This window comes from Arthrobotrys flagrans (genome assembly GCF_004000055.1).
Source record: "Arthrobotrys flagrans strain CBS H-5679 chromosome Unknown unitig_3, whole genome shotgun sequence".
NCBI classification, from domain to species: Eukaryota; Fungi; Ascomycota; class Orbiliomycetes; order Orbiliales; family Orbiliaceae; genus Arthrobotrys; species Arthrobotrys flagrans.
In genome coordinates, this window is record NW_027137547.1 from 5,257,375 (window position 1) to 5,273,669 (window position 16,295).

Here is a 16,295-nt window from a genome sequence, read left to right on the forward strand (position 1 = left end):
CTATTTCCTTACACTGTTACCTCAGTTCGACAGGTCCCAATTTCCCCTACATCCCGTCCTCCTCCTCGTCACCCGTACTAACTATAACTGGACGGGACAGAGGTAATAGGGGTGGCCTGAGTATAAAAATACTCCCCGTTCCTGCCAGCATCAATCGTCCTTTCACCTACGGAATACACATCACGGACCACAGCCATGTCGGTGGCATCGCTACGATACTTATTCACTCCAGAGCTTCTGGACGGCCGGTTGGTATCAGATATTTCTGATACAGCTCAAAGAGATGGAGCAGCTAAACGGGAAGAAGGCTCTGCCTCGAGCAAAGCTCCATCGAAGAGGACATCGCCTTCAAGATGGCAGACGATCGAATACTTTTTCTACTATATAATAGTCATCATCGTCGTACCGTCAATGTTTAAAGCGGCATACGATATATCGAAAGGTAGGTCGTGATGGCTTTCATATTAGGACTGTAGATATCGGCTAATATATCGGGCCGTATTACCAGAGGAGCATCCAAACTACCTAAGATACTCGAGCATTCTTTCTAAGGGCTGGATCCCCGGTAGGAAAGTTGTATGTGCATACCATTTCCAGTGTCCATACTTCTTCGAGTGGCCTAATTGTGTACCGACGATAGGATAATACAGATATGCAATACAAAGGGTTTCGAGACAACATACCGATCCTAGCCATCGTTTTAATTGGCCATTCTGCCCTCCGGAAGCTATCGACGAAAATTCTGGGTAACGGGAATATCGAGAGTCGAGTAATTTTCGATAACTTCTTCGCAGCGGTTTTCCTCCTGGCTCTTCACGGAATAAGCTACTTTAAGGTCCTCTTTTTGATGGCTACCAACTATGCTATCGTAAAATACTTTGGACCTTCGAAAGCTACACCATTTGTCTCTTGGGGTTACAATCTCGTCTTTCTATTTCTCAACGAATGGAATCGCGGCTACATGTTTGGTCGAATGTTCGGACCAGAGTATGGATGGATTGATAACAAGTACGGAGGTATTATGCCTCGTTGGGAAGTCCACTTCAACTTTACTATGCTCCGAATAATCAGCTTTAACATGGATTATTATTGGGCTCTAACTGCTGGGCCGGATCTCGAGGTATAGCTTCCTCTTTGTTTGCCCTGCCGTCGTTGTTATATTGATTGCTGAAAATTATTGCTAAACACGTCTAGAGGAGAAAGAGGACGCCACCATCCCACCAATCGGATAAGGATCGTGTATCCACTTCTCATCCTCTAAGCTACTACAATTTCTCGACCTACCATGCTTACTGCCTGTACTCGCCTCTCTACATCGCTGGACCCATCATAACCTTCAACGACTATGTAGCCCAGAATATCCATGCGGCTAGACAGGCACTACCCCCGACGAATTTTAAACCAGTAGTTCTTTATGCCGTCCGGTTCTTGCTGAGCCTTCTCTGTATGGAGTTAGTGCTTCACTATTGCTACGTCCAAGCTATCTCGAAAGCTGCTCACCATCCTTACAATGCTTGGATTAACGATACCCCGTTCCAGCTCATGATGATCGGTTACTTCAACCTCCACATTATCTGGCTGAAACTATTGATCCCATGGCGTTTCTTCAGGCTCTGGTCCTTGGTAGATTCTATTGACCCTCCCGAAAATATGCTACGATGCATGAGCGACAACTACTCCGCAGTTGGATTCTGGAGAGGTTGGCATAGAAGCTATAATCGTTGGAATATTAGATACCTTTATATCCCCCTTGGAGGATCGAAGAAACGGCCAGTAATCAACATGTTGGTGGTATTCACATTTGTTGCCTTGTGGCATGATCTCTCCCTGACGCTCCTAACATGGGGCTGGTTGATTGTGCTCTTCATCCTTCCTGAGTTGACGGCCCGAGCATTGCTTCCATACAACAGATATGGTGGGAACTGGTGGTACAGACCGCTCGCCGCCATGGGAGGAACCTTAACCGTTCTAACCATGTGCGGAGCTAATCTTGTTGGTTTCGCCCTTGGTGTTGATGGTGTTAAGCAACTAGTCTACGACGGCATCATAAACGCAGGTTGGGCAGGTGTGGTGTTCCTCGGTGGAACATTGGGATGTCTATTCGTTGGCATCAATATCATGTTTGAGATCCGGGAAGAGGAGGCTAGAAGAGGTTTGTTCTTGGGTTGCTAAGTGCATTATCAGGTTTTTAGCGTTACAAAAGAGTTATCGCCATTGGTTGTGTATATACTTCGTCTTTCGTCCTTTCTTACATACGCATTACGCAACTTGTATTTTCGAGCGACAGGATAAAAATGGGGGTTTTAAGGTTTTAAACTAGGAGGACATGAATTCCATTCACCATATATCGTTCCAAGAATATTATTTCCGTTGATTTCTCATACGTCTGGCGAACACTTCCAGTTCGACCCATCCGTAGGTCTCACAAACGAGGGTGCATTCACACAGATACAACTTGAATTCAAGGAATTCCACCCAAAAGGCTGCAACGTCGCCAATTTCAAGCCTGAAAGCTTGCCTCTTACCCTTAATCTCAATTGGGACTTTGATATCCTTCTCTCTTATTGCTTGACAATATACGCACCACACTATAGTCCCCGCCCAGGCTAGTGGGTAAACCCACGCCCCGGAGATGCTTCCGAACCCGTCGAGTACGCTACCATTGTTCAGCATTCCATGGCTTGGGCAAACTGCCCCCATGGTACTCGAGTATTGCTTATCCAAATCCTGTCCTCTAGGCCTTGTAAATTCCCGATTCACTGGTTTTGCGGGAAGCACTGCTAGGCCAATGCTCGTCCCAACGGTTCGGTACCTAGCCCTTCTAATCCTTTTATCACAGAATCTGTAGGTGTAATCAAGATCCCCAAGTAGACCACCCGTAGTTTGTCGGTCCATCCGGAGCGAAGGAAGATGAGGTTCTTCGCACAATTGTACAAGACGAAATATTTTTAAACTCCCTCCATCCAAAAATATGAGCAAATGCCGGATCTGTTTTAGCTAAGATCTCCACCGTCGATGGAGTAAGATAAGATCGCGAGATTCGTGTGATGATCTCAATTGGAAGATCATATATCTTCGGTCGTACCCGAGTTTTCGACTCATATATCTCCTCCTCTTGCGTACTCCCAAGCTCTCGATTGAGAATAACATCCAGTACCTCCCAACTCTTTACTTCTAGCGATAATAGGTAATACCGAATGCTTCCTCTGCTCTCCATCCAGCTTCCAGAACTACTTTTGCAACCTGATCTTTCTTCTCGCCTTGATTTGATTGCTTCGACTTCAATCCTAAAATCTTGACAGATCTCCAGCCGCAAACTGGGCACACTCCGATGTCTTCTTCTTAGGCTACCGCTGCGCGTGCATCTTTTTGTTTAGTAACAGCAACCGTATATTTGCAAGTCACCCCTTTCACATATCTCGCATTCCACCCTTCCACGATCTGCAAATCACAATGATCACGCCACCGTCTCCACCTCCGCACCCCAAAAACCTCCCCTTCGATCGTAACAATCTCATCCGTATACCCATGTACATTCCTCCCTTCCGTACCAATATACGCCGCACATCTATGATACCTACACCACCTCGTATAAGGTCTAAAAACCTTATACCCCACACTCTTCGGTTTCGCAGGTCTGTCAGTATCCCCCATCCCACCATCCTTAAGATCCCACTAATACGGTAAATCCCCTTGGCTTTCTACGTAGCCATCGGCTTTGTGAGAAATTATTCATCGTAGAATATAGTTCCAAAGTGTCCGAGGGTGACTAGAACACCGGGGGAGTTACAATATTCGGTCTCACCGTTTCTACCATTGTTGATTTTGCTATTTGGGGCAGGGCACCAATTTAGCGATCCACAGTAGAGACATGGAATTGGCGATTGGCGATTTGTGAAAGATTTGAGAGTTGTGAGGAGGCCTTTGTTATTGCTGCCGATTGGATCGATGTTAGGGGACAAGAAACGGGTGATCGTACGTTTGAGGCAGGTTTCTGAAGGGGTGGAATTTAAATAAACTGGGAAAAAAGGTTTTAGAAATCGATGGGAGACTAGTAAGATATTTGTGAGTGTATCTTCAGAAATATCTTCAGCCGTAAAAGAATACTATCTGGGAGGCCGTCAACGGTTGGATGCACTTCAATCATGCGTTGTTTTTGTGACGTTTTGGCGACGAATTAATGAACAACAAGATTCACATTCCCTCAAGGAATCCTTGAGGATGAGTTGATACTCAAATACTAAGACCATGTTGAAACTTTAGTTCGATAGTCCCATTCTGAGGCTCCATACCTCGCTTCTATATCCACTCGACCAGGCTACTATTTAGGCAGCATTAATGTCCACCCTAATTTCATATTTCCATTTCGAAATATTCGAAATACGTTGGCGATATTTACTAGCAACATTGTCGATTCCTCATATTGTTTGATCCAATCATGATATTGCTCGCTGAACCAAATATGCGTAATCACGATCTAAGTCTATGTAGATCTCCCAAGATATGCCATCTTGTAAAAACCACGAGACAGCTGCATGATACATGTACGAAAACCCTCCATCTCCAAAATGAAACACAACTCGTACACGGGAAATCGCAAAAATTACGAAACCACCAAGCTGTGAGTCAACCAGAACGTATATGAAAACGCCATGCCCAATAATATGTCTTAGTATGCAGCAGCGCACGCCTAAAACACCTTTACCAAATCCGCCAAACCAGACGCCGTATAAAATGCAATAAAACATGATCCCAAAACGCCCAAAAAATTGAGCTGCCCATTATGTCATTGGTCGAATCCCACTGGAACCACCACGTCCGCCTTTCGAACCACCTCTTCCGCTGCTCCCCCCCCTTGAAGACTTTGTGGCACCTCCCGAGGTTCGTTTGAAGAACTTCTTCCCCCCTCGACCCCTACCACCTCCAGACGCGCGTTTGGGAGCACGGGTAGTCGTTTTAGTCGTCGAACTCTTCGCTTGAGATGCAGCAGCCACTGTTCAATTGGTGAGAATTTAGTTCGAAGTAGAGAATGGAAGGTATTAGACTTACTCCTCGCGCTAAAATCCGATGCAGCCTGACTTTTTCCCGCAGTATTACTAAAATATCGCGACTCCTCACCATCGTTGTCCTCGTCATCGTAATCGTCATCAAAGTCTTCTTCCAAAAACCCGTCTATCCCTGGCAAGTGCGTTTGCGCCTCACCACCATGAGTGAATTGCGTTCCCTCATAATTCTCTAATTTCTCATTATTGTATTTCTGCATGATAGGCAGAAACTTAGAGCCATAGAGCCGGATACGCTCTTTATCTTGAATCTGGGAAATTGCCATCAACTCATTCATACCTGGAAAATTATTAGCAACCCGTCATTCAAAGTCTGAGAGTTCTGAGTAACCTACTGCAAGGAAGTTTGACGCCCATCCAACTTAACTCGGTATCCGTAAACACCGACTCTACGCGCAGATCCCTCTCGTTCATCAGCTGCACAACTGTGTTAGCTTGGCCATCTACATTTACAAAAGATTTACGTACGTCGCCTCGAACCCGCTTCGCATCCTTCAGGAACCGTTCAAGCACATCAAGATCATACTCGTTTAGCCCCGCGCGAATATTGTCGGCAGCCATTCCGATCGGCTGGGCAGCAATCTTCTTCCGCCGGGGTGCAGCCATGTCGTCGACAATGCCGTCACTCTTCCGCTTCTTCCCGGCGGCACTGCTACCGCCGTCGCGAATAGGCATGAATCCATCGTCATCCGGTTGGGTGTTTTGGAGTGTCGCCGCTTTGAGGGATCTCCCCTTAGTTGGCGGGATCGGCGAAGAGACGTTGGTGGATTCGAAATCTTGGTCATTGCCAGCTTTATTCCTCGCTGTCTTCTTTGATGTTGTTGGGGAATGTTCGAATGTCATCTCCATTTTCTTGAACCCGTTACGGAGTTCTGACTGTTTTCTCCCAGGCTATCGAGAAAGGAAAAAAAAAAAAATCAAGGTTAGTTCCAGTAGTTAACCAGTCAAAACAGCTGGCTTGGAAATTAGGAAAGAGGATGGAACTTACGACTATGTAGACGTTCGTGAATCCGCTTTTATTCGGTATGTATTCCTGACAAATGATATCCTCTGCGACCATCCGCTCGACCAACCTTGTTGAAGCATCTTTCTCCCAACTCTTGCCTTTACCGAACCCATCCAGGTTGTTCCAGCCATTCTCCATGATTATCTTTTGCCGAGAGCCTTTGAAGATATCCACGATATTAGGGACGGTCAGACTCTTGCCTTCCGCACCAGCCACAATGCTCAGGATCGACTTGGCTTCGTCAGTAACTTCACGAGGAGTATATTTAATGCCGGACTTGCAATTGTCGCATGTCTTCTTACAGTCCGCAGGGTTATATCTTTCGGCAAAGTAACCGAGAACCTGCATCCTCCGGCATTCGGCCTTATTCTCGCAGTAATTTGCAACAGCTCTGGCCATTGACTTCCCATGTTCGATCGTGAATTCAGTGGCCCCTTCACCCGTTTCGATCATTTTCAAAATTCGCATGATGTCGCCACTGCTATAGAACAGGTAACAACCAGAAATTTTACCATCACGGCCAGCTCGGCCGGTCTCCTGATAATACCCTTCCAACGACTTCGGAAGACTGTGGTGTATGACGAACCTAACATCAGGTTTGTCAATACCCATTCCGAAGGCTATGGTTGCGACGATGATTTTCAGTTGACCACGCTGCCATTGCTTTTGGATTTCTCTCCGTTCCTCATTTGTTAGGCCGGCATGATAAAAGTTTGCCGAAATCCTTGCTTTTCGAAGCTGCTCGGAGACTTGTTCACAATCTCGTTTGGAAAGACAATAGACGATACCGCATTTCCCTTTATAGCTGTTTTGAATAAGGTTAATGATGTCCTGAATCACCTGCGGCCCTTTACCTTTCCGAAGAACTTCGTACACCAGATTTGGTCGGTTGAAGCTTTGCTTGAAAATTTTGCACTTATTGATTGAGAGATTGCGCATCAGGTCCCCTTGTACTCGAGGAGTCGCTGTAGCCGTCAGCGCCATGAAAGGGACGCCCTGGAGTCCTGATCTCAGTTTCCCTAGTTCTTTATAATCCTTCCGGAAGTCATGACCCCATTGGCTAACGCAATGAGCTTCGTCGATTACCACTCGTGCAATCAAGTTTCGTCTGTGCAGCGAACCCATCGCCGTTTCCATGCTTTTACTCGATGCTAACATTTCAGGTGTAACATAGAGCAGTTGAATGGATGTCGCCGCATCGGGGCTCCTCAGCTCTTTGAGGATCTCCCTCCGTTCTTCCGCCGTTATGGAGGAATTAAACATGAACGCTCGTATGTTTAGCGCCTTAAGATGATCAACTTGGTCCTCCATTAGCGACAACAGCGGCGATATTACGAATGTAATCCCCTTAGTTCTGCCGGAGGATACCACCGCGGGCAATTGATAACAGAGTGACTTGCCGCCACCGGTAGGCATGAGAACAAATACATCATTCCCACCAAGGGTGGCATTAATTGCTTCGAGCTGGTTAGCTCGGAACCCTTTGAGTTTAAAAGTGGTTTTCAGTGCCCGAGCCACATCGGTAGACCATGGATGAGTCATGCTAGGAGCCCCCATGTCGGCTTCGACGGCTTTCTGGGTACCGATCTCCATGATATCCTCATCGAGCTCGACGTCCTCCTCGTTCAGGTTATCGTGGTCCTTGGTGTACTGGCTGACGGCCCTTGCACGAGCCTCGAAGATATTTGGAGGCGGTTGCTCAAGAACTTCGATGTCAGAGGACGGTGACCGTTCTCGCTGGTCCAAAGGTCTCCCCTCTAGCTCAGCAAGGTCTTCAGGACTTAACTCGAAATCGTTCTCAGAAAATCCATCCATGTTGAACGAATTGCCCTTAGGCTCAGAAGTCTCTTCCTCTTGGGCCTGGTCACGGATTTCATTTTCGAAATTGAAATATTCTTCTGGGATGTCATCGCTATCCAGCTTTTCGATATCATCCAACTCTTCTCCAAAATCGTCCTCTATTTCCCGTCCCTTGCCTTTATCGATGGTTCTCTGGGCCGGAGAGCTTGGCGCAGTGTACACTGCATCCGGCGGGCTCGAGATTTGCATATCAAATGGGTTGCCTTCGATATCATTGTCTTCGTCGATATCGTTATCAACATCCATTGTATCAAGCTTCTTTGGTAGCACCGTAGCGCTAACTCTGTCGTCAGCCGATTCGTTGGACAGCTTAGATCTAACGGGGTACTGGGTCTGCTTGACGAACTCAGTTGGTACCTCGGCTACTCTAGCAAGGAACGGTCTCCGTATTGGTGTGTTTTCTACAAAGTTTTGTGTAGCGTAGACATTGACCGCGGCGTGTTCTGGCGTGCGGGGAGGCGGGCTATCGTGCGCTTGACCTGGAAAACCCTGGCCAGTCCCCTCCAGATCAGCAAGCTTCCTCTTCAACTCCTCGAATCGGATTGCCATCTGGACGAGCGTCATAGGCCCTTTGTACTTGTTAGATGTGTACGCGTGCATCATGACACTGATATCGGCCATTTCCTTTTCAATGTACCATTTTTGATGGGATGAACTAGAATCAAATACCGGCGCAGGAATGGCTCCGCGAAGTGGTGACTGAATATTCTCCTTTCCAGTCGCCGGCGATAAAGTTTTCCCAAGATCTTTCGAAAGCTCCTGGGGGCCTGGAGTCATCCTCTGGTTCATCCGTTTCGTCCTCGAGGGGCTTCTATGAAACGGGCTCGACTTGACCACCATGGCATCCTCTAATGAAATTTTCGGACTGTTGTCACGGTGGTTTACACTAAATGCTCTTGCAGGGCTGGGGCTTTTCAGAACAAAGATTCTAGACCGTTCAATATCTGGTACCGACACAGATCTCTGTATTGGCAGATTGGCATTGACCGCAGGGTTATTGCCATCTGCTACGCTTCCACGCCCTATCGTCACACTATGGTCTGATAGATCAGCGGAATCGTCGTCCTCAGAATCAAATACTATCGTAGGGTGCTTGCGGGTGGTCCGGACCGCTCCGACAACCGCCAGAGCGGAAACGGTGGTTCCTTCGTCTACTGTAGCTGCCTGCGCCCGGATAGCAGTCTCCGTGATTCGAAAGGGTGGGGTTTCATTGCCCTGTGGTCCTTTAGACAATATTTTACGCTTGGTCTTTGTAGATTTGCGTACAGTAGTAACGGTTTCCTCCGCTTCTTCAAACTGTGTTTCCATTCCATAATCATCATCGTCATTCGGACTAGGTCTGGTTACCGTTGGTCGTGAGGAAGTTGGTGTTTCTTTCGCGATATTGGGGCGAATGGCAGCTGGCTCTTGGCTGGAGTACGGTGGCGGTGGATCAGATGGGCCGATAGGAAGGGTCGCCTTGTCCGGAGCAACTATTCGTGAAGGTGTTGATGTAGCCGACCTTGTAGATAACCCACGTTTGAATCTCGAAGTTGGGAGGTTTGGGATATCATCATCGTCTGACATTGTCAGGTCAATAGACTCAACCGGTTCTGTAGGAAGTACAACCTTTTTGGTCGCTACGAGAATAAATATAATGGTTAGTCATTATCCATTTGTTTGCTGAAGTCGCAACATACTAGCCGGCGTCTTTGTCCCTTTCCAGCTAGCACAGTGTTGGGTATACTGTTCAAGCAAGCTATTTCCATTTTTCTTTACTGCCGTCGGCTTGACCTGCGATGTCTTTTTCCTCGCTGCGGGTTCGTAAGGGTCTGATTCGTCCTCGGTGTCAGATTGTAGTCGTTCTGTTGTAGGAGCATTCCGTTGCAAGGCAGTCTTCCTGGGGATTGGGACATAAGGATCTTCTTCATCCTCGTCATTTGGCGATGGCTCCTTCTTTTGCAAACTCGCAAGCATCCGCCTGTTACTCGGCGTTTTTGCTAGCTGGAGAATCGGCATGTTGGCAGCTGTTGGGCCTCTTGCAACTGTCGCAGATGCCTGCGTATCCTTTTGTGGTGCCTGATGAGCGAAATCGACAGACCGACCGGTACTTCCTCCACCCGGATCGTGGCCAAAACTATCGGACCGTCCGAATAGCGGGATATCCTTCTGCTGGGAAAGCTCTCGAGGCTGTGAAACAGCTGCAACCGTTACAACCGAGTTTGCTCGAGAGAGAGAAATGGTCCCTCCAGTACCAGCACCGGATGGCCCTAAGATTACGGGATTCTGCCGACTATGAGTTTCGATCGCAGCTAAAGTTGCAGCAGAGATAGCCTGTACTGACGGTGGCTTCTCAGTTCTAGGTGGCGGAATCGTAGGTTTCTCTCGAATCAACCAAGCAAGGTGGCTGCTTAGATTGTTCTTCGGTCCTTTAGACTTAGTCGTCATATCCGGGCCTATGGAATTCGTACTACTGGCATATCTTTTCGAGTTTGAAGTTATCCAGAACAGCCGGCTGCGACCAAGGCGCAAATTTGCGAATAGAGTTTTTGTTGGCGTTATAGAAACATAGTACCACCGTTTAGTCAGGAGAAGCCGTTTATATAATCCCCTCTCCGTCTGCTTTTTGGCTGCTATCGGATCCTGTAATTAGTTCTCGGGCAATATCGGCTTGTCGATTTAGAGATGTTTGTTGGAGTACAAGTCGTCGGGGTGAATGTTGAAGTTTGCGCTGTATTCGTTTGGTGCAACGCGTTTCTAAGCTTCCCGCTTTGTTTGGTAACTAACTGGACCCGCGTTGAGTGCGTCGTCCGGTGCCAAGACCGTCCCCAAAATTCGGGCATCCCAGCCAAACATTGACTTCGTCGCCATCGATCCCTTTCAATCCTATCCAGTCGCCCTCAAAACTACATCATCTTATATCTAACAAAATGGTAAGATACACCCCTCCTCTTGAAGCGCTTTTATCAGTCTATCTATGCAGCAGGAATCTAAATCCAACCCATGGACTATTGCAGGCCGATAAACTCCGTACCCAACAGCAGCTCGAGCAGCTCCAGGCTCGCTTCGTCGGAACTGGTCATGCAGATACCACCAAATTCGAGTGGACTTCCAACATTCACCGCGACTCCTACGCTTCATATGTCGGCCACCCACCGCTGCTATCATACATGGCCCTTGGTCTTAATGAGCCGGCTGCAAAGCTTAGAACAAGGTTGATAGAGGTTAGTTTACCCTACATCGTTAGACGAGTCATCACGATCATAAGGACTGACGGGATATTGCATATAGAAAATGATACAGCCAGTAGGACCGCCTCCCGAAAAAGAGGACTAGGTAGCAGGTTGTATACGTAGGATAACCAGGACTCCATCATACACCTATCCGCAATCCGACCGATAGGCGCCACCAATCGCCATCACGAGGTGATGCCGGGGCCATGCATCAAGACATCTTACATCTCCATTAGGTGGCCACTATGCCGCGCACGGGAACAATATATTCGCCTGGAGATATCGGCTTAGGATGCTATCGGACGATAGATCCCAAATTTGCCGACGGGACGGTCCGAAGCAAGGCTTGCAATGCCGGAATTTCAAATGTACACTATAGGTAGTCTAGTCGGATGCCCATATGAAGCGATATTTTGAATTCATATATCAATTCCAATTTTGGTATTTTGTGGGCATAAATCACATAACTTCAAATCCCACGAGCCAGTCTGACGTTTTGAATGCAAGTTCACCGTTTAAAGAACCTCATGCCGTGTTCCTAGGCCGGATAGACAAAATATTTCACTGCCCCACAAGCTCATCGTTGACATCTCGCTCCACCTGTCTCGCCCTCCTCTGTCGGTCTCTCTCAAATTCGTGAGAATACCTAACAGTTTCTATGAGATCCCCAATGACCCTAAAGGCTCTTCTCTCTGGTAGGCTTCCAAGCGTCCAGCCAATTCCGGGTTCTTCAACCTTTGCGAGTGCAGTTAGCTCCTCAAAAGTCGCCCCATCGATGCACATACCATCGAGGACATGCAGCCTTCTTGTCCATCCCTCTTTCTCGATAGTCGCCTTCCTAGTTCTCATTGATCTCTCCCTTTCCAAGATTCTCCTGTCCTCTTCCATACTCGAGCCCTCGAGCAACTTTTGCCCGGCTGAGTCCGTATCTCTGGTTTGTCTGCTTCTCGTTAAAACACCCGTAACCAGCACGGTGTCCAGTTCTCCCTGTACGATCATTCCATTCTTGTCACCAGCCAGTGTTCCTGGATGCCCAGATTCACGTAATTTCTCCTTTTCATACTCATCCAGAAATAGATCGCGGCAGATATAGGGTGCCGCAAATTCAAAATGTTTTAGATTCTTCCCATGTCGACGGAAGTGTGGGCAAAGGTGCGGAATCTCTTCCTTATAGTCTCGATTTCCTCGATAACCTAGTGCTTCCCTAGCATGTTGGGCGAAACGTGATTGAGGCGAGACTCGCAGAACCAGTCTATGAAGAACCGGAAGTGCGTGAAGCAGTAGCTTGTCAAGTGCTGCACCAGACCAAACAATTAGTTAAGTTAAACAAGATGATATTCAACAGCACGCACCAGCGCAAGCTTACCATCATAAGTAACAGCGCAGTTCTCAATTTGCAGGTCCGTTAGCAGTGGAGCATGCTGTAAACCCGCCATCAAGACGGAGTCATTAAACTCAGGCACCGAATTCACCACCAATCGCTCAATCCTCGCCAATCCCAGGGTATCCAACTCCGTAAACAAGATTCTATCACCTTCCCGACCCGAATCTCCATATGATGACCCAGCCCGTGACCTATGGTGAAGTTCCAGCCTCTGAAGATCAGGGAAATTCGAACCATTAAAAAAGCGAGTCCAAAACTTAGCATTCGGAATACACCGTATCCCCGTCGTACTGTAGTTGTAGTTTCGTTGATGAATATTACGACGAGCAGGTATCACGCTGCTGAGGGAACTAGAGCCAGAAGATGGCTGAGTAACAGGTTCACCACCAAGATCTAGGATGAGACTCGTAACACGAGGGAATTCTTCGCTTTCGAAGGAGCAAACGGGTTGAGCATTGCATGCAGAGTGGGCGATTATTAGCGATATTGTGACATCCTCGTTATATCTGTCGAAAGAGAAATCATAAGTCCTAGTTCCGAGCTATCTTCAATCAATCCATATTATCGGTGATAAATGACTACCTAGCTATGACACGGATCATTCGCGCAAGGATGACAGCGATCAAAGGCCTTCCTGCGGTAATTTCCTCCTTCGCAGGATCGATTATCAGTGTCAGATGAACGATTTTCTTGCTCCTAGCATCTCCAGTCTTCTTATCCCAACTTGCAACATAGTTGAGAGTTTTAACGAAAGCCTGGAGCTTCCGATAGCTGTCTATGACAGGACGTCTATAGAGCGGACCCTGAACAGCGGCATAAATATCTCTAGAGACCCTAGCAAGAGTACAGAGACTTGCAGATGGTAGGGAATAGTAGATTGAATCGCTACCATGGTATAGTTGTTAGCTTCTGTATGCTGCATTAAGCTCCGCCAAGGCGAGGCTGGTGCGGGACAAACGTACGCTATCTCCGTAGGCAAGGTTGCCAACGACGCTGGGGATTCTCGATCGAACTGTGACATGGTCGAAGGAGTTTACAATATATACTTTGATTCTATGTCAATATTGTAATTTATGTGTGTTAAGGTCGTGTAGCCGTTAGTGCTGGTGGGGGTTGTTGAATGTAGATGTTGGATCGCAATCGAGGCTCTGATATTCTGGCTGGCAGGATCGCGGGGTTGTCTGTCGTTGATACGCGCAACGTTTCCCGCGTGTAACATTTCTATCTGTTCTGAAGCACTTCACACTGAATTATGCCCGATTAGGACTGTCGATGCTGCACACATCCCCTTGTCGATATTCCGTGAAGACAAAACCGCAATCAAGGATTAAAGATCCGAAAGACTCATTAAGACGAATTCCGACAGTAACTCGCTCAAAGGCGACTGCGTGAAGCCCGAATTGACGAGCTCCCGACGTTATGATTGGACAATGGAAAAACTTCCCCAGCAGCAACAGCAAACACCTGCATGAAGTCCACGAGCTTCCTGACCTAATGTTATAACTCAAAGCTTAAACTGTACTGGGTAAGTGCGGGGATATTGCGGCGTCCATAGATGTCCATCGGAGTCCGCAGTTTATGATCGATGTCATTGTTCACGACATTATCCTAGCTAAAGCTTAAGCTTCACATAGCTAAAGCCAACTAGATATAAAAGCTACCGGACCAACCTTCTCACGATCTTGATTGCATTGACATCAATACTGTCACAATTAAGCCCCGTCTTAAGAATTTATAATTCAAACATCAATCAACCACAATATGCCACCAAAGCAAGCCCAGAAACTCACACCTTTCAACGTCTACATCAGATGGAGGCCTCTCCCAGAAGAACCAGGGGCCACTGAGATCAAAAAGACCCAAAGCTCTGGAGGTGACGGTCATTCCGTTTCTCTATCTCTACCCGATGCTAGCGGTTCAAGTTCTGGCCGAGGTGCCCGCTCTTGGACCAGTGCTCCTTCTTTCAGCAAAGTCTTTGAGGCAGACGACAACAATCGGGGCGTCTATGAGAATGTAGTTTCTCAAACACTCCCCAAGATTATGGCTGGTAAAACTTGCAACTTCTTTGCATATGGCCACACGGGCAGTGGGAAGACGCATACCATCGTTGGTTATGACCACGAGGACCCCCAACAGGTGGGGTTATGTCTTTCCGCTGCGAAGGAGCTCTTTCAGAAGATCGAAGAATTGAATGGATCAGTGGAATCTGATCAGAAACTCGCCGTGGGACTTCGTATGTACGAGGTTCGGAAAAAGAGCGCGTTCGACCTTTTAAATGAACATACAGAATGCTTCGTTCGTGAAGGACCAGATGGGAAGATACACGTTCGTGGTGAAACCGAAACCCTTGAAGGTGGAAAGGTCAGGGTAAAGCCGATTATGATGGTTCCATGCTGGACATTTGAGGAGCTTCGAGTCGTGTTGGAAAAGGGATTAGATCTTCGAGCAACTGGAAATTCCACCGTGCATGACAAGAGTTCTCGGACTCATGCCGTCTTCGAGTTGGAGATTGTCAACAAGGCTCTTGTAGAAGCCAAAGATGCCGTAATTGAACGACAAGCAGAACTTGTTCCGCATGGGAAGTTCGCGACAGATGTATACCTCGAGGAAAACTCCCAAAGATACATCCAAGGCTCCGACGGCAAATATATGGTGAATCCAGACCACACAATCAACCAAGAGCGTATCGACGCCGCAGAAGCAACAAAACGAGAGTATGAAGAGCGTGTGGAGCTTGCCGAAGCAACTGTGCAAGAAATATTTACAACCAGTCAGCATCCATGCCTCGGAGGGAAATTTGTGTTTGTCGACCTGGCAGGGTCCGAGTACTACGACCAAAAATCATCGACTTCGGCTGCAGGGTCCAAACAAACGGCTGAAGAAAAACAGGAAGGACGACAAATCAACTCGGATTTGTTCGCTTTAAAGGAAGTTATACGTGCAAGATCTTCAAACCAAGCCAGGATTCCATTCAGGTCCTCGCCTTTAACCATGGTACTAAGGGAGCATTTCCTAGGCAGTGACGATGGGTTTTCTGCAATGATCCTAACTGTATCGCCAGCCGCCGACCAGTATGCAGCAACGATGAATACAGTAAAGTACGGGAACCTAGTCGCTATGGCTGGTGTATCCTAGGACAGCGAACGAAATTAGAAAACTTAAATTCGTATAACCAATGCAATGTTCAACTTCTTCCCTCTGTGTTTTGTTTACGAAAAACCAAGTATATAGTTTTACTAGGAAGTCAAAAACGAGTGCCTAGAAGGAATGCAAATGCAGTACTTGATATTAATAGCCCATAAAGCTTGTATTCGAGACTGCGCACAAGCAGGATTTCTGCATCTTCACATCCAAAATCGACAGGTTCTAATATCAGCCGTATATGTATTATCAAGGGGCTCCACTATTCTAATCGATAAAAGGTATTTTACCCGTCCTTGGCTGCCAACCAATGCATACAAAACGCTCCTTGATTGGCTGCATCTTTGACACCCTCGCTTCCTCTGCAGGCGAAGACCTTCCCAGAAATTTCCATGAAAGGACGATCATATTTTGCCTTCTCTGCCTCGTGATTCAACCACGGCCAATTGGGTCAGCAATAAATAGCAAGGGACGCGGCATCTCCCGTTTCAAAATTCTTACCAGCACCTTCGTTCGCAGTAGTTTAGTAAAGAAAAAAACACTTTTGCTCCCCGTTACACACATCCGCATAGTGTTGGCTGGCTGGGTATCCTAGGATGTCTTGCAATTTCGGAAAATCTCTGGAACTT

The 16,295-nt window shown here is 47.2% G+C and overlaps 5 protein-coding genes across 6 annotated transcripts; 3 read left to right on the forward strand and 2 right to left on the reverse strand.

The window, feature by feature from the left end:
• Window positions 1–195: 195 nt before the first annotated feature.
• DFL_002911 (uncharacterized protein) lies at window positions 196–2,172 on the forward strand (the record flags this gene model as incomplete). 2 transcript variants are annotated; one of them, XM_067631768.1, is made up of 4 exons in its annotated part: window positions 196–442; window positions 509–576; window positions 641–1,120; window positions 1,195–2,172. In XM_067631768.1, the coding sequence occupies 4 exons, from the start codon at window positions 196–198 to the stop codon at window positions 2,170–2,172; spliced, it is 1,773 nt and encodes a 590-aa protein (XP_067494281.1). The 2 variants fall into 2 exon arrangements, with proteins under 2 accessions (XP_067494281.1, XP_067494280.1); XM_067631767.1 differs by having other exon boundaries at window positions 1,204–2,172.
• A 2,609-nt stretch (window positions 2,173–4,781) lies between these two features.
• Window positions 4,782–10,356, reverse strand: DFL_002912 (uncharacterized protein; the record flags this gene model as incomplete). The annotated part of the gene is made up of 7 exons (XM_067631769.1): window positions 4,782–4,993; window positions 5,050–5,343; window positions 5,399–5,480; window positions 5,532–5,954; window positions 6,052–9,144; window positions 9,196–9,548; window positions 9,609–10,356. 7 exons carry the CDS (start codon window positions 10,354–10,356, stop codon window positions 4,782–4,784), a joined length of 5,205 nt encoding a protein of 1,734 aa, XP_067494282.1.
• Window positions 10,357–10,838: 482 nt separating this feature from the next.
• On the forward strand, window positions 10,839–11,244 carry DFL_002913 (Splicing factor 3B subunit 5/RDS3 complex subunit 10; the record flags this gene model as incomplete). The annotated part of the gene is made up of 3 exons (XM_067631770.1): window positions 10,839–10,841; window positions 10,926–11,132; window positions 11,200–11,244. The coding sequence occupies 3 exons, from the start codon at window positions 10,839–10,841 to the stop codon at window positions 11,242–11,244; spliced, it is 255 nt and encodes an 84-aa protein (XP_067494283.1).
• Window positions 11,245–11,702: 458 nt separating this feature from the next.
• DFL_002914 (uncharacterized protein) lies at window positions 11,703–13,546 on the reverse strand (the record flags this gene model as incomplete). The annotated part of the gene is made up of 4 exons (XM_067631771.1): window positions 11,703–12,436; window positions 12,508–13,031; window positions 13,108–13,410; window positions 13,488–13,546. The coding sequence occupies 4 exons, from the start codon at window positions 13,544–13,546 to the stop codon at window positions 11,703–11,705; spliced, it is 1,620 nt and encodes a 539-aa protein (XP_067494284.1).
• A 740-nt stretch (window positions 13,547–14,286) lies between these two features.
• On the forward strand, window positions 14,287–15,660 carry DFL_002915 (uncharacterized protein; the record flags this gene model as incomplete). The annotated part of the gene is made up of 1 exon (XM_067631772.1): window positions 14,287–15,660. One exon carries the CDS (start codon window positions 14,287–14,289, stop codon window positions 15,658–15,660), a length of 1,374 nt encoding a protein of 457 aa, XP_067494285.1.
• Window positions 15,661–16,295: the final 635 nt, after the last annotated feature.